We start from the raw sequence: 24,829 nt of genomic DNA, 5'->3' as shown, positions 1-24,829 counted from the left end.
GATCAATCAATCAATCAATCAATCAATTTTTTTTATATAGCGCCAAATCACAACAAACAGTTGCCCCAAGGCGCTCCATATTGCAAGGCAAGGCCATACAATAATTATGTAAAACCCCAACGGTCAAAACGACCCCCTGTGAGCAAGCACTTGGCTACAGTGGGAAGGAAAAACTCCCTTTTAACAGGAAGAAACCTCCAGCAGAACCAGGCTCAGGGAGGGGCAGTCTTCTGCTGGGACTGGTTGGGGCTGAGGGAGAGAACCAGGAAAAAGACATGCTGTGGAGGGGAGCAGAGATCGATCACTAATGATTAAATGCAGAGTGGTGCATACAGAGCAAAAAGAAAAAGAAACAGTGCATCATGGGAACCCCCCAGCAGTCTACGTCTATAGCAGCATAACTAAGGGATGGTTCAGGGTCACCTGATCCAGCCCTAACTATAAGCTTTAGCAAAAAGGAAAGTTTTAAGCCTAATCTTAAAAGTAGAGAGGGTGTCTGTCTCCCTGATCTGAATTGGGAGCTGGTTCCACAGGAGAGGAGCCTGAAAGCTGAAGGCTCTGCCTCCCATTCTACTCTTACAAACCCTAGGAACTACAAGTAAGCCTGCAGTCTGAGAGCGAAGCGCTCTATTGGGGTAATATGGTACTACGAGGTCCCTAAGATAAGATGGGACCTGATTATTCAAAACCTTATAAGTAAGAAGAAGAATTTTAAATTCTATTCTAGAATTAACAGGAAGCCAATGAAGAGAGGCCAATATGGGTGAGATATGGTCTCTCCTTCTAGTCCCCGTCAGTACTCTAGCTGCAGCATTTTGAATTAACTGAAGGCTTTTTAGGGAACTTTTAGGACAACCTGATAATAATGAATTACAATAGTCCAGCCTAGAGGAAATAAATGCATGAATTAGTTTTTCAGCATCACTCTGAGACAAGACCTTTCTGATTTTAGAGATATTGCGTAAATGCAAAAAAGCAGTCCTACATATTTGTTTAATATGCACTTTGAATGACATATCCTGATCAAAAATGACTCCAAGATTTCTCACAGTATTACTAGAGGTCAGGGTAATGCCATCCAGAGTAAGGATCTGGTTAGACACCATGTTTCTAAGATTTGTGGGGCCAAGTACAATAACTTCAGTTTTATCTGAGTTTAAAAGCAGGAAATTAGAGGTCATCCATGTCTTTATGTCTGTAAGACAATCCTGCAGTTTAGCTAATTGGTGTGTGTCCTCTGGCTTCATGGATAGATAAAGCTGGGTATCATCTGCGTAACAATGAAAATTTAAGCAATACCGTCTAATAATACTGCCTAAGGGAAGCATGTATAAAGTGAATAAAATTGGTCCTAGCACAGAACCTTGTGGAACTCCATAATTAACTTTAGTCTGTGAAGAAGATTCCCCATTTACATGAACAAATTGTAATCTATTAGACAAATATGATTCAAACCACCGCAGCGTAGTGCCTTTAATACCTATGGCATGCTCTAATCTCTGTAATAAAATTTTATGGTCAACAGTATCAAAAGCAGCACTGAGATCTAACAGAACAAGCACAGAGATGAGTCCACTGTCCGAGGCCATAAGAAGATCATTTGTAACCTTCACTAATGCTGTTTCTGTACTATGATGAATTCTAAAACCTGACTGAAACTCTTCAAATAGACCATTCCTCTGCAGATGATCAGTTAGCTGTTTTACAACTACCCTTTCAAGAATTTTTGAGAGAAAAGGAAGGTTGGAGATTGGCCTATAATTAGCTAAGATAGCTGGGTCAAGTGATGGCTTTTTAAGTAATGGTTTAATTACTGCCACCTTAAAAGCCTGTGGTACATAGCCAACTAACAAAGATAGATTGATCATATTTAAGATCGAAGCATTAAATAATGGTAGGGCTTCCTTGAGCAGCCTGGTAGGAATGGGGTCTAATAAACATGTTGATGGTTTGGATGAAGTAACTAATGAGAATAACTCAGACAGAACAATCGGAGAGAAAGAGTCTAACCAAATACCGGCATCACTGAAAGCAGCCAAAGATAACGATACGTCTTTGGGATGGTTATGAGTAATTTTTTCTCTAATAGTTAAAATTTTGTTAGCAAAGAAAGTCATGAAGTCATTACTAGTTAAAGTTAATGGAATACTCAGCTCAATAGAGCTCTGACTCTTTGTCAGCCTGGCTACAGTGCTGAAAAGAAACCTGGGGTTGTTCTTATTTTCTTCAATTAGTGATGAGTAGAAAGATGTCCTAGCTTTACGAAGGGCTTTTTTATAGAGCAACAGACTCTTTTTCCAGGCTAAGTGAAGATCTTCTAAATTAGTGAGACGCCATTTCCTCTCCAACTTACGGGTTATCTGCTTTAAGCTACGAGTTTGTGAGTTATACCACGGAGTCAGACACTTCTGATTTAAAGCTCTCTTTTTCAGAGGAGCTACAGCATCCAAAGTTGTCTTCAATGAGGATGTAAAACTATTGACGAGATACTCTATCTCCCTTACAGAGTTTAGGTAGCTACTCTGCACTGTGTTGGTATATGGCATTAGAGAACATAAAGAAGGAATCATATCCTTAAACCTAGTTACAGCGCTTTCTGAAAGACTTCTAGTGTAATGAAACTTATTCCCCACTGCTGGGTAGTCCATCAGAGTAAATGTAAATGTTATTAAGAAATGATCAGACAGAAGGGAGTTATCAGGGAATACTGTTAAGTCTTCTATTTCCATACCATAAGTCAGAACAAGATCTAAGATATGATTAAAGTGGTGGGTGGACTCATTTACTTTTTGAGCAAAGCCAATAGAGGCTAATAATAGATTAAATGCAGTGTTGAGGCTGTCATTCTCAGCATCTGTGTGGATGTTAAAATCGCCCACTATAATTATCTTATCTGAGCTAAGCACTAAGTCAGACAAAAGGTCTGAAAATTCACAGAGAAACTCACAGTAACGACCAGGTGGACGATAGATAATAACAAATAAAACTGGTTTTTGGGACTTCCAATTTGGATGGACAAGACTAAGAGACAAGCTTTCAAATGAATTAAAGCTCTGTCTGGGTTTTGGATTAATTAATAAGCTGGAATGGAAGATTGCTGCTAATCCTCCACCCCGGCCCGTGCTACGAGCATTCTGACAGTTAGTGTGACTCGGGGGTGTTGACTCATTTAAACTAACATATTCATCCTGCTGTAACCAGGTTTCTGTTAGGCAGAATAAATCAATATGTTGATCAATTATTATATCATTTACCAACAGGGACTTAGAAGAGAGAGACCTAATGTTTAATAGACCACATTTAACTGTTTTAGTCTGTGGTGCAGTTGAAGGTGCTATATTATTTTTTCTTTTTGAATTTTTATGCTTAAATAGATTTTTGCTGGTTATTGGTAGTCTGGGAGCAGACACCGTCTCTACGGGGATGGGGTAATGAGGGGATGGCAGGGGGAGAGAAGCTGCAGAGAGGTGTGTAAGACTACAACTCTGCTTCCTGGTCCCAACCCTGGATAGTCACGGTTTGGAGGATTTAAGAAAATTGGCCAGATTTCTAGAAATGAGAGCTGCTCCATCCAAAGTGGGATGGCTGCCGTCTCTCCTAACAAGACCAGGTTTTCCCCAGAAGCTTTGCCAATTATCTATGAAGCCCACCTCATTTTTTGGACACCACTCAGACAGCCAGCAATTCAAGGAGAACATGCGGCTAAACATGTCACTCCCGGTCTGATTGGGGAGGGGCCCAGAGAAAACTACAGAGTCCGACATTGTTTTTGCAAAGTTACACACCGATTCAATGTTAATTTTAGTGACCTCCGATTGGCGTAACCGGGTGTCATTACTGCCGACGTGAATTACAATCTTACCAAATTTACGCTTAGCCTTAGCCAGCAGTTTCAAATTTCCTTCAATGTCGCCTGCTCTGGCCCCCGGAAGACAATTGACTATGGTTGCTGGTGTCGCTAACTTCACATTTCTCAAAACAGAGTCGCCAATAACCAGAGTTTGATCCTCGGCGGGTGTATCGTCGAGTGGGGAAAAACGGTTAAAGATGTGAACGGGTTGGCGGTGTACACGGGGCTTCTGTTTAGGGCTACGCTTCCTCCTCACAGTCACCCAGTCGGCCTGCTTTCCCGGCTGCTCGGGATCTGCCAGGGGGGAACTAACGGCGGCTAAGCTACCTTGGTCCGCACCGACTACAGGGGCCTTGCTAGCTGTAGAATTTTCCACGGTGCGGAGCCGAGTCTCCAATTCGCCCAGCCTGGCCTCCAAAGCTACGAATAAGCTACACTTATTACAAGTACCATTACTGCTAAAGGAGGCCGAGGAATAACTAAACATTTCACACCCAGAGCAGAAAAGTGCGGGAGAGACAGGAGAAGCCGCCATGCTAAATCGGCTAAGAGCTAGTAGCTACGCTAAGCTAGCGGATTCCTAAAAACACGCAAAGCGAATAATGTGTAAATAATTTAGAGGTGATTCAGCAGAAGGAGTGCTTTAGTTAAGGCACGTAAAGATTACACTGGGAAACAAATCGTAATCTAGATAACTAGATCAATCTAACTGCGCAGATCAAACAGCTAACAGATACAGAAAAACACCGCTGTGCTCCGGAACAAGAAGTGATACAATACCGCAGTGAGAGCCAACCACCAGTAGAGTCAAGTAAAAAAGTAAAAAAAAAAAAAAAAATAAAAAGGTAAAAAAGTAAAAAAGTCTTGAAAAAGACTATTAGTTCAAAGTCCAAAGCAGCAGGTAGCAGTCTCTGTGTAAACAGTCCCAACAGAGAGCCAAAATTAACAGATACAGCAAAACACCGCTGATCACTCTTCTTTGACTGTGCTCATGTGTGTATTCAGTTATATCTGCAAAACAAATCCCAAGCAGTACCAGGGTGGAGGCAGGTCTTCTCAAGGGTCCACCTCAATTAGTTGCTTTTCACCTTTGGCTGCATTGCATGCAGAGAAATAATGTTCACAGTAAGTATTGCATACTATAGTACTTAATTTTAAGTTTGGCATGAAGCATAAAATTCAAAAGCAACAATGTTATGTCAGTGCTACTGTTAGATAATATCTGTGCTAATTCCTTATTTTATGTTAGTGATCAAGTATTTGCCTTTATTATTTGTTTGGAAGTCTCTGAGATCTGCTTTAAAGTTTAAACATGAGTTAAGTTTCACTTATATCAGGCATGTGCAAGTTTCAGATACAGGGAGAGCTCCCCCTGTTGGTGAGAGCCAGTAACAGAAGAATTGTGAGACTAAACCACACCCACTGTAACACCCACATTGTATAAAAGTGCTGTGCGAGGCATCCTCTGGGTCCTTCATAAAATGGTCGCTGTCTGTGAGGACCCAGGCCTGGTTTTCAGCGTGACCTTCAATAAATTCAAAATGAGGAATATATCGATGTGGTTCTTTGTAAGGGGCAGTAAGTTACATAAAGAAATTACACTACTGTAGTGTGTGCAGAACAGTGTTGAAAGTTATTAAGAGGTGTTAGATGGGGGTACTAAATGTTACAAATAACAGATATAATTATCTGGAGCACTTGTACAAGGTTGAATTAATGGCACTTCAATATCTGTGTAAGGTTGGCTTTTGTGGAGTGGGCTGCAGTGCACCTGTATCCCCCTGATGAGAAGGTCCATTTGTAAACAGAATGAAGTGTTTGTCTTCTTTTGTTTTCTGCCTTCAGGTGACCTAATCCCCCGTCACCAGCATGTCTTCCGTTCCAATGTCTTCTTCAGTGGAGTCAACATTCCTGAACCTGACACAATGGTATGAATCCTCTGTCCATAGAGACAAGCAAATACATTGCCTTGCAAAAGTATTCATCTCCTTGGGCTTTAATTTGAATTTGTTTTCGGCCATTTTGAACACAAAACGTGATGCAGGCTTCTCTATGTAAAAATGTCAAAAATTATCTTTCTGAAACTCAAAGTGAAAGCAAATCTCTACAAGTTGATATCAATTATATGAAAATATCAAAGCCAAGATGATGGGTTGCATAAGTAATGGTCCCCTTTGGTGTAACACATATAAATCATCAGTTTTATTGTCAGTTTTCTTTAGACAAGTCAGGGGATGGATACATGAACATTTCTAAGTCACTGAATATTTTGTGGACTTTATTTACCAGTTATTACCAGTTTATTTATTTATCAGTTATGAAGAAATACAAACAGTATGCCACTCTATGGTAAATCTGTGTGGGATAAAACAGTTTTCAAAAACTGAGTGACAGTGCAGAGAGGAGACGACTGAGTGACGCCACCGAGACTACTCTGAAGAAGTTATATACTTCTATGACTGTGAATGGAGAAATTGTGCATCGTGCAAGTTTTGATTTTTGCATCCCCACTCATAGTGTCATAGTGGAGTGGCTTGCATCTCCAGTGTGCCTTGTGCCTTGTGCCTGGCAAACTGTAGCTGAACTGCGAAGTCTTCTTTAAACAAAAAAAATCTTCTATACCACTTCATCATGAAGCTGTATAAACAATTTCTCCAATAACAGCTACAGAAGCTTACTGTATAACTTCTTCTGGGTTGTCTAGGTGTCTTGGTGGATTTCTTCACTGGTCTCCTTCTTGCACAGAAAACTGTCTCCTTTCGACAGATTTACAGTAGTGTTCAGAATAATAGTAGTGATATGTGACTAAAAGATTAATCCAGGTTTTGAGTATATTTCTTATTGTTACATGGAAAACAAGGTACCAGTAGATTCAGTAGATTCTCACAAATCCAACAAGACCAAGCATTCATGATATGCACACTCTTAAGGCTATGAAATTGGGCTCTTAGTAAAAAAAAGTAGAAAAGGGGGTGTTCACAATAATAGTAGCATCTGCTGTTGACGCTACAAACTCAAAACTGTTATGTTCAAATTGCTTTTTTAGCAATCCTGTGAATCACTAAACTAGTATTTAGTTGTATAACCACAGTTTTTCATGATTTCTTCACATCTGCGAGGCATTAATTTTGTTGGTTTGGAACCAAGATTTTGCTCGTTTACTAGTGTGCTTGGGGTCATTGTCTTGTTGAAACACCCATTTCAAGGGCATTTCCTCTTTAGCATAAGGCAACATGACCTCTTCAAGTATTTTGACATATCCAAACTGATCTATGATACCTGGTATGCGATATATAGGCCCAACACCATAGTAGGAGAAACATGCCCATATCATGATGCTTGCACCACCATGCTTCACTGTCTTCACTGTGAACTGTGGCTTGAATTCAGAGTTTGGGGGTCGTCTCACAAACTGTCTGCGGCCCTTGGACCCAAAAAGAACAATTTTACTCTCATCAGTCCACAAAATATTCCTCCATTTCTCTTTAGGCCAGTTGATGTGTTCTTTGGCAGACTGTAACCTCTTCTGCACATGTCTTTTATTTAACAGAGGGACTTTGCGGGGGATTCTTGCAAATAAATTAGCTTCACACAGGTGTGTTCTAACTGTCACAGCACTTACAGGTAACTCCAGACTGTCTTTGATCATCCTGGAGCTGATCAATGGGTGAGTCTTTGCCATTCTGGTTATTCTTCTATCCATTTTGATGGTTGTTTTCAGTTTTCTTCCACGTGTCTCTGTTTTTTTTTTTTTTTGGCCATTTTAAAGCATTGGAGATCATTGTAGATGAACAGCCTATAATTTTTTGCACCTGTGTATAAGTTTTCCCCTCTCCATTCAACTTTTTAATCAAACTATGCTGTTCTTCTGAACAATGTCTGAACGTCCCATTTTCCTCAGGCTTTCAAAGAGAAAAGCATGTTCAACAGCTGCTGGCTTCATCCTTAAATAGGGGACACCTGATTCACACCGGTTTGTTCCACAAAATTCACAAACTCACTGACTGAATGCCACACTACTATTATTGTGAACACCCCCTTTTCTACTTTTTTTTTTTACTAATAGTCCAATTTCATAGCCTTAAGAGTGTGCATATCATGAATGCTTGGTCTTGTTGGATTTGTGAGAATCTATTGAATATACTGGTACCTTGTTTCCCATGTAACAATAAGAAATATACTCAAAACCTGGATTCTGTTGGGGAAAGTGTAGTGACACGGACCCACAAACCCTGCAAAAGAGTTCAGACTATTATTCAGTATTAAGTCAGCAGAGAAATTACCTTCACAGGTACATGATATCTCGGCAACGAGGTGGAGATGACGTCCGGTCTTTATGGAGTGTGATGATGAAGTGTAGATGGGTGACAGCTGTCAAGAGATAATGAGTGACAGCTGTCACCCCTGGCTGTGTCCGTGGCAGCAGCGCCCTCTCGTGCCTGAAGCCCGCACTTCAGGCAGAGCGCCCTCTGGTGGTGGGCCAGCAGTACCTCCTCTTCTGGCGGCCCACACAACAGGACCCCCCCCTCAACGGGCGCCTCCTGGCGCCCGACCCGGCTTATCCGGGTGACGGCGGTAGAAATCGGCCAGGAGGGCCAGATCCAGGATGAAGCTCCTCTTCACCCAGGAGTGTTCTTCGGGTCCATACCCCTCCCAGTCCACCAAATACTGGAACCCCCGGCCCATCCGACGGACGTCCAGGAGCCGGCGCACCGTCCACACCGGCTCCCTGTCGATGATCCGGGCAGGAGGCGGCGCCGGTCCGGGAGCACAGAGGGGTGAGGTGTGGTGAGGTTTGATTCTTGACACATGAAAAACCGGGTGGATCCGCAGTGAAGCTGGGAGTCGGAGCTTCACTGCGGCAGGACTGAGGATTTTGAGGATTTTGTATGGTCCAATGTACCTGTCCTTGAGCTTCGGGGAGTCCACCTGGAGGGGGATGTCCTTCATGGATAGCCACACTTCCTGCCCGGGCTGGTAAGCAGGGGCCGGGGACTGCCGGCGGTCTGCATGGGTCTTCGCCCTCGTCCGGGCCTTCAACAAGGCAGAACGGGCGGAGCGCCACACCCGACAGCTTCAGCAGGTGGGCCTGGACCGAGGGCACACCGACCTCTCCCTCCACCACGGGAAACAATGGAGGCTGATACCCCAAACACACCTCAAATGGGGAGAGGCCGGTGGCAGAGGACACCTGGCTGTTATGTGCATACTTGATCCAGGCCAGATGTTCACTCCAGGCCGTCGGGTGTGCGGACGTCACACAGCGCAGGGCTTGCTCCAATTCCTGATTGGCCCATTCTGCCTGTCCATTGGTCTGCGGGTGATACCCGGACGAGAGGCTCACGGTGGCCCCCAGTTCCCGGCAGAAGCTCCTCCAGACGTGTGAGGAAAACTGGGGACCACGATCAGAGACGATGTCGGTAGGTATCCCATGCAGACGGACGACGTGGTGGACCAGGAGGTCTGCAGTCTCCTGGGCCGTGGGGAGCTTTGGGAGGGCCACGAAGTGGGCCGCCTTGGAGAATCGGTCCACTATCGTGAAGATGGTCGTCATGCCCTGGGACGGCGGGATGCCCGTGACAAAATCCAGACCAATGTGGGACCAGGGGCGATGAGGCACAGGAATTGGCTGAAGAAGTCCCTGTGCCTTCTGGTGGTCTGCCTTGCCCCAGGTGGTGCAGGCCTGGATATATTCCCGGACGTCGGCCTCCAGGGACGCCCACCAGAAGCGCTGCCGGACCACTGACACGGTCCTTCGCATCCCCCGGATGACAGGAGAGCTTAGAACCGTGACAGAAATACAAGACAGCAGCCCTGGCCTCTGGTGGGACGTAGAGCTTGTTCTTCGGCCCAGTTCTGGGGTCCGGGCTCCATGCCAGGGCCTCCCGGACGGTCTTTTCCACGTGCCAGGTGAGGGTGGCCATGATAGTGGACTCCGGAATGATGGGCTCCGGTGGATCCGACAGCTCAGTCTTGACTTCATCTTCATGCACCCGGGACAAGGCATCCGATCTCTGGTTCTTGGTCCCGGAGCGGTAGGTGATTCGGAAGTCAAAACGCCCGAAGAACAGTGACCAGCGGGCTTGCCTGGGGTTCAGCCGCTTGGCAGTCCTGATATACTCCAGGTTCCGATGGTCAGTGAAAACCGTGAACGGCACAGATGCTGCCTCCAACAGGTGTCTCCACTCCTCAAGAGCCTCTTTCACCGCAAGGAGTTCTCGATTGCCGACGTCATAGTTCTGTTCAGCTGGGGTCAACCTGCGAGAAAAGTAGGCACACGGGTGAAGAACCTTATCGGTCTCTCCGCTCTGGGATAGCACGGCTCCTATCCCTGAGTCAGAGGCGTCCACTTCAACCACAAACTGGCGGCTAGGGTCGGGCTGCACCAGAACTGGTGCAGATGAGAACCGGCGTTTCAACTCCTTGAACGCGGCTTCGCACCGATCCGACCAGGTGAAGGGGACTTTTGGAGAGGTCAGGGCTGTCAGGGGGCTAACTACCTGACTGTAGCCCTTAATGAACCTCCTGTAGAAATTTGCAAAGCCAAGGAACTGTTGCAGCTTCCTACAGCTTGTTGGTTGGGGCCAATCTCTCACCGCCGCAACCTTGGCCGGATCAGGGGCGACGGAGTTGGAGGAGATGATGAACCCCAGGAAGGACAAAGAGGTGCGGTGAAACTCACACTTCTCGCCCTTCACAAACAGCCGGTTCTCCAACAACCACTGCAGGACCTGACGTACATGCTGGACATGAGTCTCAGGGTCCGGGGAAAAGATGAATATGTCATCCAGATATACGAAGACGAATCGGTGCAGGAAGTCCCGCAAGACGTCGTTTACCAATGCTTGGAACGTCGCAGGGACGTTAGTGAGACCGAACGGCATGACCAGGTACTCAAAATGACCTAATGGGGTGTTGAATGCCGTCTTCCATTCGTCTCCCTTCCGGATCCGAACCAGGTGGTACGTATTCCTAAGGTCCAGTTTGGTGAAAATTTGGGCTCCATGCAGGGGCGTGAACACTGAATCCAACAGGGGTAAAGGGTATCGATTACGAACTGTTATGTCGTTCAGCCCCCTGTAATCAATGCATGGACGGAGTCCGCCATCTTTCTTGCCCACAAAAAAGAAACCTGCACCCATCGGGGAGGTGGAATTCCGGATCAACCCAGCAGCTAATGATTCCCGGATGTAGGTCTCCATTGATTCGCGCTCAGGATGTGAGAGATTGTACAGCCTGCTGGACGGGAACTCAACGCCCGGGACCAAATCAATGGCACAATCGTACGGACGGTGCAGGGGAAGGGTGAGCGCCAGATCCTTGCTGAAGATGTCAGCAAGATCATGGTTCTCAACCGGCACCACCGTCAGATTGGGAGGGACTTTAACCTCCTCATTAGCATTTACACCGGGAGGAACCGAGGATCCTAAACAATTCCGGTGGCAGGTTTCGCTCCACTGAGCCACAACCCCAGACGGCCAATCAATCCGGGGATTGTGTTTAATCATCCATGGGAAGCCCAAAATCACGCGGGAGGTAGAAGGAGTTACAAAAAACTCAATCTCTTCCCGGTGATTCCCAGACACTACCAGGGTTACAGGTAGTGTCTTGTGTGTGATAAAAGGGAGAAGAGTGCCATCTAGTGCTCGCACCTTCACTGGCGAAGAAAGCGCCACCAGAGGGAGCCCTACCTCCCTTGCCCATCTGCTATCCAGCAGATTCCCTTCTGACCCCGTGTCCACCAGTGCTGGGGCTTGAAGGGTTAAATCCCCGCTCAGGATTGTAACTGGGAGTCGTGTTGAAAGATGTGTATGACCCACGTGAATGTTTTGACGAGCGAACACTGCATAAGAAAGTCCGCGCACGTCTCCACACAACCTCCGTACGGCTCTAGGGGGCTTATGTATGCTTCAGGGGATGGTGGGGGGGGGGGTCGTTGAATGACCAGTGGAATGTCTGTATTCGGCACCGGTTCGGCAGGAGGAGGAGCTGCAGCAGCGCCCTGAGCGCGCGCTTCCACCGGCGCGGTGAGAGCCTCCATCCTGCGATTAAGGATGATGTTTTGCTCGGTCATCAGATCCATCCGAGCAGTAAAGGCGGTGAGGATGTGCTGCAACTCACCAATCACGCCTCCAGCCGACGCCTGTGCACCCTGCTCTTCCATTGGCTGTCCAACAGATGGTTGACGCCCCTCGGGATCCATGACGTTGGCCGAGATATCCTGTTGGGGAAAGTGTAGTGACACGAACCCACAACAGGGGGCGCAAATGAACGGTCAATAGATGAGCCAAAAGGTAACAATTTAATGTTGTGAATGTGCACAACGATTATACAGACAGTCACAGAATCTGATAGCAGTCAATACACCAAGGTGACGTGTGGGCAGGCTCGAGGATAGAAGACGTCTGTCCTGAGAAGAGCCGGGACCACACGATTTCCACCGCCACAGAACCCGGTGAATACTGGAGCCGCCAAGTCCCGAATTCCCAGGTGATCACCGTCCCCGACTGTCGGATCTGGTACTGCTGGCGAGGAGCACAAACAGTGAGATGTGGGTGTGTGCACACCCAGTAACAAAAACAGTCAGAAGGTGGAAAGCCACCTCCACCTCTAATCACACACTCGTGCAGCTCCTGATAAACCACCTATCTGGTTTGGGTGTGAAGCGAAGCCGTCGCTGTTCACACCAAACGCCAATCCAGGAGATAAGGCACACCACAGGAAAACGGCTGCAAAAGAGTTCAGACTATTACTCAGTATTAAGTCAGCAGAGAAATTACCTTCACAGGTAGATAATATCTCGGCAACGAGGTGGAGATGACGTCCGGTCTTTATGGAGTGTGATGATGAAGTGTAGATGGGTGACAGCTGTCAAGAGATAATGAGTGACAGCTGTCACCCCCGGCTGTGTCCGTGGCGGCAGCGCCCTCTCTGCCTGAAGCCCGCACTTCAGGCAGGGCGCCCTCTGGTGGTGGACCAGCAGTACCTCCTCTTCTGGCGGCCCACACAACAGATTCATCTTTTTAGTCGCATAGCACTACTATTATTCTGAACACTACTGTACCACAGAGTACTATAAAGTTTGTATTTCTTAAAGACATGTAAATTAAGTTCAAGGCATATTCAGTGACTTGGAAATGTTCATGTATCCATCCCCTGACTTCTGTAAAGAAAACTGCCAATGAAACTGACAATTTACTGAATGTGCATTATGGGTGCCATTACTGATGCAAACCATCATAGTGGGTTTAATTTTTTAATTTATGTCAAGTTATAGAGATTTGATTTCAGTTTGCTTTTATAAGTAATATAATTTTTTAAATTTTAACATACAGAAGCCTAAATTACTTTTTGTGTTTGACATGGCATATCGTGCATCCAGAAAGTATTCTCAGCTCTTTACTTTTTCCATGCTTTGTTATGTAACAGCCTTATTCCAAAATTGAGTAAATTCATTTTTCCCCCAAAAAATTCTACCCACAACACCCCATAATGACATGAAAATACATGAAAAAGGGTTTTGGGGTTTTATGTTGTTTTGTTTTTTGCAAATTTATATTAAAAAAAACTAAGAAATCACATGTACATACGTATTCACACCCTTTGCTCAATACTTTGTTGATGCACCTTTGGCAGCAATTACAGCCTCAAGTCTTCTTGAATATGATGCCACAAACTCAGTGCACCTATCTTTGGGCAGTTTTGCCGATTCCTCTTTGCAGCATCTTTCAAGCTCCCTCATGCTCGTCGTCCTCATCGGGGTCTCGACCTGACTCCATTTCGTCGTCGTAACCGACTTGAGTGGGCAAATGCTCACATTCGCTGGCGTTTGGCACGTTGGAGAGGTGTTCTCTTCACGGATGATGCGAAGGAGATGTGTTGCACTGCATGAGGCAAATGGTGGTCACACCAGATACTGACTGGTATCCCCCCCCCAATAAAACAAAACTGCACCTTTCAGAGTGGCCTTTTATTGTGGGCAGTCTAAGGCACACCTGTGCACTAATCATGGTGTCTAATCAGCATCTTGATATGACACACCTGTGAGGTGGGATGGATTATCTCAGCAAAGGAGAAGTGCTCACTATCACAGATTTAGACTGGTTTGTGAACAATATTTGAGGGAAATGGTGATATTGTGTATGTGGAAAAAATTTTAGATCTTTGAGTTCATCTCATACAAAATGGGAGCAAAACCAAAAGTGTTGCGTTTATATTTTTGTTGAGTATATATAGACAGGTGTGTGTCTTTCCAAATCATGTCCAATCAACTGAATTTACCCCAGATAGACTTGAATTAAGCTGTCAAAACATCTCAAAGATGATCAGTGGAAATAGGATCCACCTGAGCTCATATTTGAGCTTCATGGCAAAGACTGAATACTCACATACATATGATTTCTTAGTCTTTTTATTTTTAATAATTTTGGGGAAAAAAAAAGAAAAACTTTTTTCACATTGTCAATATGGGGTATTGTGTGTAGAATTTTGAAGAAAAAACAATTTAATCTATTTTGAAATAACATAACAAAATGTGGAAAAAGTGAAACACTGTGAATACTTCCTGGATGCACTGTAAACAAATTAAAATGTGTAAATACCCAAGGAGGTGAATACTTTTGCAAGGCACTGTGTTCTTAATGAAATCAAATTTTAGACAATGAAGTGCAGCTCATGTTTTATGTTCTTCTCTCTCTGGCTCTCTCTAGGAGCCTTTGGAAAAACGTTTTCAGGCAATGCCTCCTCATGCTGTCCTAGTTATGAAAGTATGTTCAATGTGTATATTCGAAGACAAATATAAATACTATGATGACTCAGTAGTCTGGTAGCAGCTAGAGTATGGAATGTATTTTAGAATAGAATGCTACAGAGGAAAAAAAATCTGAAAATCCTGTTTTGAGATGTCAACTCAGTCTATCTGTGTGAGCAGTCATGCCTGGTGATGGACCCCGCTCTCAGACTGTCCTGTGAGGAGCTCCTAGAGCTCCCTTACTTCCAGGAGGAAGGAGGAACTAACTGGGGCCGTGAAAGTGAGCGCCCCGGGAGACGTCATGAGAAAGGGTCTCGGCGCAGACAGGCAGTGGTATGTATGCAACAGTGGGCTGTTTTAGAATTTTAAGTGACCCAAAATCTAACAGAAACTAAAGTACAGTGTTTCACCTGTAGTATTAAAGACCTGCCACGCAACCAGGATAACAAGAACCTCCGCTAGACCATAAATATTTGGATAATTATGCTAAAGAAAAATTCCCACCAAATACTCTTTAATTTGAATATCAATAATTATTTCAGTGCATCTGTAGCACTTTAATTATGGTATTTTCTCACACAAACAATCTTCTGTGGAGTAACTATTAATTTTGATAATGATTTGGCAAGTGTATTGATTGACTTTTATTTTAACCACGGTCATCTGACAGCAGTGCAACATTAAAAATGACATCTACTGTCTGCTTCAATTAAATTAGCAGTCAAAGCTTTCAGCAGAAGTCATCAGACGTCACAATCTGACATCTGTTCCACAGATTTTGACTCCTATTGTCATCCCAAAAGTGGGGCATTACCCCCACCTTTGAATATATATTAGCACTGCACATGTATTTCTCATGAAGTCATCTCTCACCAGTTGCACCACCTGTTGGTGGTGGAACTGGTGGAACACACCCCCAACACCGCCCCTCCTCACGGAGGCACAGGGAGCAGCCCCATACCCAAGGGAAGCACACAGGGCGCTGGCATGGGCCCACCAATAGGGGGAGCCTCAGAACCACACCAACAGGGCCACGGCCCCCGAAGGCGGGAGCGAGCGACGGCAAGGGCGGGGTGCAAAGGAGCCGCAGCCACCGCAACCGAATCCAAAGCACAGGTAGGGACCACCGGGCCATACGAGGGCGGGGCCCGGCCCCCAGACAAGAGGCAAGGCCCATCCCCGGGGCCAGGAAGCACACAACACCCCCCGACAGCCAGGCCTCCCAGCGTAGCCAGCAGGGCCCCCCAAATCACCCCACCCCAGATCCCACCCCAAACACCAAAGCCCATGATCAGGAGACCGCCCGAGCGAGAGCAGGACACCACCCTGCAGAGACCACGGCCCCCAACCCCCCAGCAGCCGCCAACCCCCCAGTGCCAACACCCGCGCCACCAGCCACCCCCACAACGGGCCGCAGGACCATAGGCCCCACAGGCCCAGAGCAGGGCCACGGGACCACGGCAGAACCGTCGAGGCAGACACCCTACCCCAGAGCCCCAGACATCCACAGCCATTCGGGGCCAACCCCACACTGCAACGGTTTTGTTGCAGCGGGAACACAGTGCAAGCAGCTGAAGCATGTGGAACCACATCATGCAGCTGCTGTTAAAAAATAAATAACTACATGCCACTCACGGGATTCAACCCTGCAATTTACAAAAGCTCTGAGTGGCAGCCAAAAACTGTGCTACCATCGCTGTCCCATAAAAGGTGCAAAAAAATGCCTGAAATCAACAAAGAGATAAACATATTTTAAAAAATAAAACCATACACCATAAAAACAACACCGCATTTTATTGAATGCCTCTTATCAAGCGAACAATACAAGTATGAGTCATCTGTTTCTCTGTAGATGACCCATGGTCACAGACGTACAGTCATGAAATGACATGAATGATGCAGTGCGCTCTTATCATGTCCACATCTGCTGTCCTGGTTTGTCCAGCAGGCCCCGCACGCATGTCTGGCCCGACACACGTGTCCTGTGGACGACATGCCGCAGGAAAGACACATGCATCCTATGGAACAAAGCTCACGTGGGTGATGTGACATTCAGATCGCCCGCTGCATGTTATGGTCTGATGAACTGTTTCACCTGGGGCAGCCTGTCAATGTGCGCACCGTGCCCTCTCTCGCTGCAGCCCGTCGCAACAGCGATATATGCTTTTATCTATGTCCACGTGAGGACAGCAAGCAGACACATGCGTATCACAGTGGACAGTTGTAAGTTCATGTCCGTTCAAACACGGTACGTGTTCCCCAGCTGTGACATCCAGAACCAGAGGCACGCCCCCTGTCAGTTCAGTGCACACACCAACATGTCACTCTGTTTCTGTTATGTGATCATTTCTTTTTAGTTATTTTTACTGCTATTTAGTTCGACCCCTCCCACCACCACATGTGCTGCTGTTTTGCAACACCACACTCATGGAGGGCACTTGTAAAAATTTCGCATCCAGCTGGAAAGTGATCGTCTGTTCACTATTTTTGTGCTAACGGCGCGAATGGCTACACATTTTCTAAATGCCAAGCGAACGGTGTTAGATGTTCATGGGTGTCACCTGGAATTTGGCCGACACCTCCCGCGAGAGGGATCGAATGGGCTCTCACAGGGCACAGTCTGGCTTTCAGTCACTGGTGTGTGCAAATAGTTGTAGTAACAGGTGTACGAGGCATTGGAAGCAGCTCCGATTTTACACCGCCTCCTGTTTCGTGCGCAATTCAGCCACATTCGTACTATGTGTGAAGGGGCCCTTACCGGCTGTCTGGATTTAAACTGAAGAAAAAGTGGATGCTCATACGTACACCCTGAGATCTGTCAGTGATGACTACGGGTATTCTGACAATAAATCAGATCAAATCAATTTTATTTATATAGCGCCAAATCACAACAACAGTTGCCCCAAGACGCTTTATATTGCAAGGCAAAAGCCATACAATAATCACAGAAAAACCCCAACGGTCAAAACGACCCCCTATGAGCAAGCACTTGGCGACAGTGGGAAGGAAAAACTCCCTTTTAACAGGAAGAAACTACTCGTATAAACCCTAGGAGCTACAAGTAAGCCTGCAGTCTGAGACCGAAACGCTCTATTGGGGTGATATGGTACTAAGAGGTCCCTGAGATAAGATGCTTTCTAATAATACTGCCTAAAGGAAGCATGTATAAAGTGAATAAAATTGGTCCTAGCACAGAACCTTGTGGAACTCCATAATTAACCTTAGTCTGTGAAGAAGACTCCCCATTTACATGAACAAATTGTAACCTATTAGATAAATATGATTCAAACCACCGCAGCGCAGTGCCTTTAATACCTATGGCATGCTCTAATCTCTGTAATAAAATTTTATGGTCAGCTGAGGTCAACCTGTTAGACCTCAGTGCAGCTGAGGTCTAACAGGACGAGCACAGAGATGAGTCCACTGTCTGAGGCCATAAGAAGATCATTTGTAACCTTCACTAATGCTGTTTCTGTACTATGATGAATTCTAAACCCTGACTGAAACTCTTCAAATAGACCATTCCTCTGCAGATGATAAGTTAGCTGTTTTACAACTACCCTTTCAAGAATTTTTGAGAGAAAAGGAAGGTTGGAGATTGGCCTATAATTAGCTAAGATAGCTGGGTCAAGTGATGACTTTTTAAGTAATGGTTTAATTACTGCCACCTTAAAAGCCTGTGGTACATAGCCAACTAATAAAGATAGATTTGATCATATTTAAGATCGAAGCATTAATTAATGGTAGGGCTTCCTTGAGCAGCCTGGTAGGAATGGGGTCTAATAGACATGTTGATGGTTTGGAGGAAGTAACTAATGAAAATAACTCAGAACAATCGGAGAGAAAGAGTCTAGACAAATACCAGCATTACTGAAAGCAGCCAAAGATAACGATATGTCTTTGGGATGATTATGAGTAATTTTTTCTCTAATAGTTAAAATAAATATGCATGATAAAATTTTGCTTATACCTAAATTTATTGTTTGCACCCATGCAGTTGGTGGTGTGGAGTTTAGTGAAGCTGAAAGTGAGTGAACCTAATTTTGGGGTATTATTTAATATGAAAAATACTTGTGTATTTTTCTGGTGAGTACCACTGAGCCTGAAATAATTGTACGGGAAATACTGAACTACATCTGTTATACCTAGTTACAGTACCTTTACTTTCTCCATCGAAATAACTGAGGATAACTAGTTACTGTGTCATAATAGTACCAGTGTTTCTGAGAGGAAAAGCTTTGTTTGTGGTGATGTTTCAGCTTAATACACTCTTTAAAAAAGGAACTGCTGCCTCAATGTGAAAAATTGATGTAACAATTTTGTATAGATTTTTTTTAAGTTATTTCAACTTTTAACTGAGCTTAGTTGAAATAACTTAAAAAAAATCTGTGCAAATTGTTACATCAATTTTTCTCTTGGAGACAGTGATTCATTTTTTAGAGTGTACAGACCCAACAGTGTGGATTGAACATGTCCACTGTGAACCCTTTTGATTATTTTCTATTTACTACCCTGAGGGGGTCAGCATCCCATCAGCTCCACATTTGGTCTCTCTGGATGTCTATAAATCATCCATTACCATAATGATTCACTGTGCGCACCTAATCAAAAGAAGAGCAGGTCTGGCTTTCGGTGAAGAACATCCATCTAGACAACTGGAAACTGTCATCACCCCATGACCATAACATTTTTGACAAAGATCCGTACAATGTTTGATGTGTCTAAGATCAAGCCAGTCTCTAGACGCCCCCCATCTCCTAATTGAAGCAAAGAAATGAAATTTTATTGAGAAAAGTCAGTGAAACTGGCTCATTTTTTTTTCCCTCTCCTGTTTTTTTTTTTTCTCTTCATTTCTTTCCTCTGTGTGTGTGTGTGTGTGTGTGTGTGTGTGTGTGTGTGTGTGTGTGTGTGTGTGTGTGTGTGTGTGTGTGTGTGTCTCTCCAGCCTCAGTATTTACCTCAGCTACCAAACAGCAACATCTCACCTGCACCAGATGCTAAGAAGCAAGTGAAGCATAAATACCATCTGCCCAACATTTAACTTTATGAAGTCTGTATGGTGGCAGCTGGTGGTCATCTGTTAAGAGGGACTCATGTTACACTTTAGCAAATTATTTAAATACAGACTGACTTTAAGATGCTTCTCAATGTGTGTGTGAATGTACATGAGTACATATGTGTGAAAATTTTGTTTAATTGATTGATTCTTTAGTCATCATCACTTAATTACATTTATCATATAAAAAAAATTTCAAGTTCATTTCATGTCCTTCATGTTACAGTTAATATATGTTAAGGGCTTTGGGAGGGTCACTCCAAGACTTTCACTTTGTTGTCTCTAAGACTTGTGTCAGGTTTTAGCTGATGGCTAAAGATTTTGCTTTCCAGATTATTCTCCTTTGTTGTTGTTTGTTGTTTGTTTTTGGTAGAATTAGTCAACAGTGCTAGCAATGCACAGTTGCTTTTTTTTTTTTTTTTCTTACCTTGAATCTTTCAGAGATGACTCCTAAGGAGCAACCTGACTTGTGGAAATCCACAACCTTTTAAAACTATTGAACTCAGCTGTATGTTGATTAATCTACTTAACAAGCTAATCAGTAAAACACTTATATTTTAAGTGGCATTTACTATCATGTTTTATTAACATATACAAAGAAATGATGTCATACTTGCCAGAGGACAAATTACTTTTATTTGATATAGTATTCATATATGTATAATACTGTATAGTATGTGTAATAAGGGTTGTACAGACCAGATTGTCAGTCAGTTAGTCAACTTTACTGTTCTGCAGTCACACTTTAGAGGTAGTACTCACTCACTTTCCACTATGTGTGTTATCTCCTGCTGTCAGTTCATTTTGGCTTCATACAAATGTTTCCCAACAGAAGTATGGGAAATGCATAATCCTCAGCTTTATGTATTTAGTATTATTAAAATATAATTACTCTAAATCAATAATAATGGCAGTATTTATTTTAAATACATAAAGTATATTGTCTGAATTGCATAATAATTATGTTACCTATACAAGATAAATGGCATAGGTAACATAATTATTATGCAATACAAACAATATACTTTATGTATTTTAAATAAATACTGTCATTATTATTGATTTAGAGTAATTTTATTAATACTAAATACATAAAGCTGGGGTCATGTAATAAAATTACATAAATCTTAAAAGTTAGGGAAAATATTTCTGAGTGTGGCAAAATATTCAACCGTTTTGCATTTGATGTTTTACCCTGACTGCATCGCCGGTAAAACTCAATTTGCAACCGTAAAATCCCGTATTAACGTCGGCAAATCATCAGACACAACTGGGTTATTCCCTAATTTCACTGCTTGCCTCATTCACCAGATGGTGTGCACACTGGGTTTATGTACTTTTTGGTCATGCCCAGTGGGAATGTCTCCAGTATGCCGAAGTAAGGAAACGGTTTCAGAACAAAACTTTGTTATATTTTCTGTGAGAAAGCGCGTTTTCTTTTGTACTTAATATCCCCAGAAACGGTTTGGACACCTTTAAGCTTGATGTTAAATAGTTGCTGCCCACATGATTATGACACTCCCCATCAACAGCACGCAGTTGTGTTACTGCGTGAGAAGTCATCATTGTCCAGCGCTCACCCCCCCCTTCCTAACTCTACTCTGTAAAATGAGAGTATGGATCCAAGCATGTTTATCAACTGGGAAGAGGTGACGGTGGTATGTTGTTCTTTAACCTAACTGTTTGTCACAAAAGAATTGCAAAGTTAAAGTCGAAAATAATTTTGGCTGTAAAGCAAGACTCCATCATCAAGTATCAGACAGTGTAAAACATAAAGAGCATGAACGCTTACAGCATTTATTGAAACTTTTGTTGTGCACCAGCTGTCGGCATTTCTGCAGTGAAAAGGCACATGTGTCACCAGGTTGACTGACTCCTGTAGAGGACTCTGACTCCACCATGAGACCTTGTGTGAAATGCTGAGATATGCTGAGGTGCTGAGATAATTGAGGCTATAGTGCCAGATACCACCTTCCACATTCTGTTACTCCTCACATGCGTACAGTGACACCTCATGGTATGTATTGTGGCAGATGACACATAACTTAACCACATGGATGCAAACAAGGAACAAGCAAAAACTGATTATGACAGTGAGTAATTCTTGTGAGCTTTGTTTTCTGTCACTGCAGTCTTTATTTCACACTTAAATTTCAGTAGCACACATTTTTGTTATGTAGAATGTTGCTGCTTTAAGTTGCAACTTGTTTTTATTTGTGTCTGTATAAGGGAATAAGCTTTTGTCAGCATTCATATTATTGACTTGTAAAGTTGTTCATGGATTGGCACCGTCTTACCTGGCCAATCTGGTGGAACCCTACGTGCCGGCCTGGGCTTTGCGGTCGCAGGATGTGGGACTTCTCTGTGTTCCCAGGGTGAAGAAGTAGTCAGCGGGTCAAAGAACTTTTTCTTATCATGCACCCATTCTGTGGAACGGTCTTCGTGTGACCGTGAGGCAGTCAAAGTCCGTGGACATTTTTAAGTCAAGACTTAAAACCTATTTTTATTCTCTTTCTTATGAATTTTTTTTTATGTTTTATTCTTTTACTTCTGTTTTTAATTATGTATTTGAATTTTTTAATTTTTATGTTGAACTGTTCTGTGTGAGGCACCTTGAGACGGCTTTTGTTGTGATTTGGCGCTTTATAAGTTGATTAAAAAATTAATTTTTGCAAAAATAAAGTATTTCTGTTATTTCATTAATGACGTCACCAGCGATTAGTCATTGTTGTCTCAACTATAACTGCCAACTTAAAAAAAAAACAACCCAAAGTCGTCTAGCCACGCGTGTGTCACGCAGGTCTCAGTAACCTGTAATGTCAACTGATTCTCTGCCGTGTAATTTGATGGTTTGTCTGCCATGACACTGGGACAGCGTTACACTGGGACACACCTCACCACACATCATCTGAACTCATCTAATTACACTCACATTACTTATTTCTAACACGTCACCACGTTGAAGGTTTTTTGTTTCTGAAAATAGTCAAAGTGATTTCTTGAGTTAGAGCCCAAAAAGTGGATATTTAAAGTGATTAATGGCATCAGACACATCCGGCAGTATTTATTGCATCCAAGTAAAACTAATGTTGACATTTGTTTGTGATTTAAAGTATTTGTTTTATCTGTCTTAAATTTGAAGAAATTTAAGAAGCAATAAAGAAATTGAAATCAGACTAAACAAAGCTGAAACAAAACAGAATTGTTGGACATACAGTTCTCGAGATTCTGCAAGAATATGACATTATTGAAGTGTTTTCTTATTGACGTTGGAGAAATGTAGTACATTGGAAACAATAGTGCAGATGTGGAACATGTAACACCCCATAATAACAAAGACTCTCACAGCACCGAGCTGAAATGTACTGGTTCTGGTCTCAACAAAGACAGGATTATCATTAATATTTGTGGAAATCGAAATCATCCTAATCTGTGACTGTAAGAGAGCGCATTTGCACCCCAGATGTTGAACTTTTATGTGTATCACTGCGTCCTTTCTACCTGCCCTGTGAGTTCCCGCAACTGTTTATTACAACAGTTTACTTACGCCCAAAAGCAAACGCCTCTTCAGCCTGCAGTGTCATCCATGACGTGGTGCAGAAACTGCAGTCTGTCTCACCTGATGCACCAATCTTTTTACTGGGTGATTTCAACCATGTCTCCCTTAAAAAGACACTACCTGACTTTTATCAATATGTAACCTGTCCAACCAGACGGGATAAAACTATTGATCTTTGTTATGGGTCCATCAAGGAGGCATATAAATCTCTCCCAATGCCCCCCTGGGTTCGGGGGATCACAACTGTGTCCATCTCTTTCCTACATATAGAACTGTGTTACAAAGGGAAAAGGTCCATATGCGAGACATTAAGGACTGGACAGAGGGGGCTGTGCTTTGCCTGCAGGACTGCTACGACTGCACTGATTGGGACATGTTCAAAGACGCTTGCAGTGACAATCTTGATGAACTTGCTGACGTAGTTGCCACTTTTTGCAGGGATATGATCATTCCCTGTAGGCGTGTGAAAATATTTCCCAATAATAAGCCACGGGTCACGAGGTCAGTTAAGGCTTGTATACAGGCCAAGAGACTTGCTTTTAAACATGGATCAGCCTCTGAGTGGCACACAGCCACTAAGGAGGTGAAAATTGGGATTTTAAAAGCAAAACGGGACTATAAAATGAAGCTGGAGAATAAGATGGCGATGAATAATCTTGGATCTGCTTGGTCAAGCATGAAAGCCACTGCAGGCCTCCAACATTCTAAAGCCAGCAGGACCATCTCTTTGGATGGCTTCCAGTCTAATTTTGAATTTGCAAATACTCTTAATTGTTTTTATACACGTTTTGATGTTTTTGATTTTAGTCAGGAAATACAGGAAGTGAGTCATAAAGTGTGTGACAATCAGCACTTTTTATTTCCCAGAAGGATGTTGAAAAATCCTTGTTCCCTCAAACCAAGCAAAAGCTGTGGTTCTGATAATATTTGTGGCCGTTTGCTGAAATCATGTGGGAAAGAGCTGAGCTCTATTTTTCAGTATATTTTTAATCAGTCTTTAAAGATGTAGCACGTACCAAGAGTCTGGAAGGATGCTGTTATTATCCCTGTTCCAAAAATCAGTTCTCCCAAGACCCTCAATGATTTCAGACCAATTGCACTAACATCGATTGTCATGAAATGTTTAGAGAAACTTGTAAGATCTGAAATCTTGAAGACAACGGAACATGACCTAGATCCCATGCAATTCGCTTATAGGTCCAACAGAGGAGTAGAAGATGCTACAGTCACTTTATTAAATTTGCTTTTTAAACATCTGGAGGGGAAAGGAACACATGCAAGACTTTTATTTATTGACTTTTCATCTGCTTTTAACACAATCCAGTCCCATGTGTTAGCCTTGAGGCTTTTAGATCATTTTAAAGTAAGTAATCTTGGGGGCTGGATTTTGATTTTTTTTAACTGGCAGGACACAGAGAGTGAGAGTGAACAGAACTGTTTCCGATCAGGTTATATCCTCTACTGGTTCCCCACAAGGATGTATGCTCTCTCCACTTTTGTTCATCCTCTTTACAAATATGTGCCGTAGCAGCAGAGAGGATAGAACAATTTTAAAGTATGCAGATGACACAGTTATTGTCAGCCTGCTGAAAGACAATGATAGGAGTCACAGTCC

At 43.5% G+C, this 24,829-nt stretch overlaps 1 protein-coding gene across 3 annotated transcripts in view; it reads left to right on the top strand.

Moving 5' to 3' along the window:
* LOC117508769 (cyclin-dependent kinase-like 1) overlaps positions 1-24,829 on the top strand; it is a 47,680-nt gene that overhangs the window by 21,871 nt on the left and 980 nt on the right. For all 3 annotated transcript variants that reach the window (XM_034168601.1, XM_034168600.1, XM_034168599.1), the window contains exons 7-12: positions 5,696-5,778; positions 14,560-14,616; positions 14,781-14,933; positions 19,545-19,946; positions 21,283-21,285; positions 24,630-24,638. In XM_034168601.1, the coding sequence (XP_034024492.1) occupies positions 5,696-5,778; positions 14,560-14,616; positions 14,781-14,933; positions 19,545-19,640 (389 nt within the window). In that variant the 3' untranslated portion in view covers positions 19,641-19,946; positions 21,283-21,285; positions 24,630-24,638. The remainder of the gene's footprint in view (positions 1-5,695; positions 5,779-14,559; positions 14,617-14,780; positions 14,934-19,544; positions 19,947-21,282; positions 21,286-24,629; positions 24,639-24,829) is intronic.

This window comes from Thalassophryne amazonica, chromosome 4, assembly GCF_902500255.1.
Source record: "Thalassophryne amazonica chromosome 4, fThaAma1.1, whole genome shotgun sequence".
In the NCBI taxonomy this organism is placed as follows: Eukaryota; Metazoa; Chordata; class Actinopteri; order Batrachoidiformes; family Batrachoididae; genus Thalassophryne; species Thalassophryne amazonica.
The sequence above is the reverse complement of the archived record's forward strand: the minus strand, read 5'-3'. Positions and strand labels throughout refer to the sequence as shown.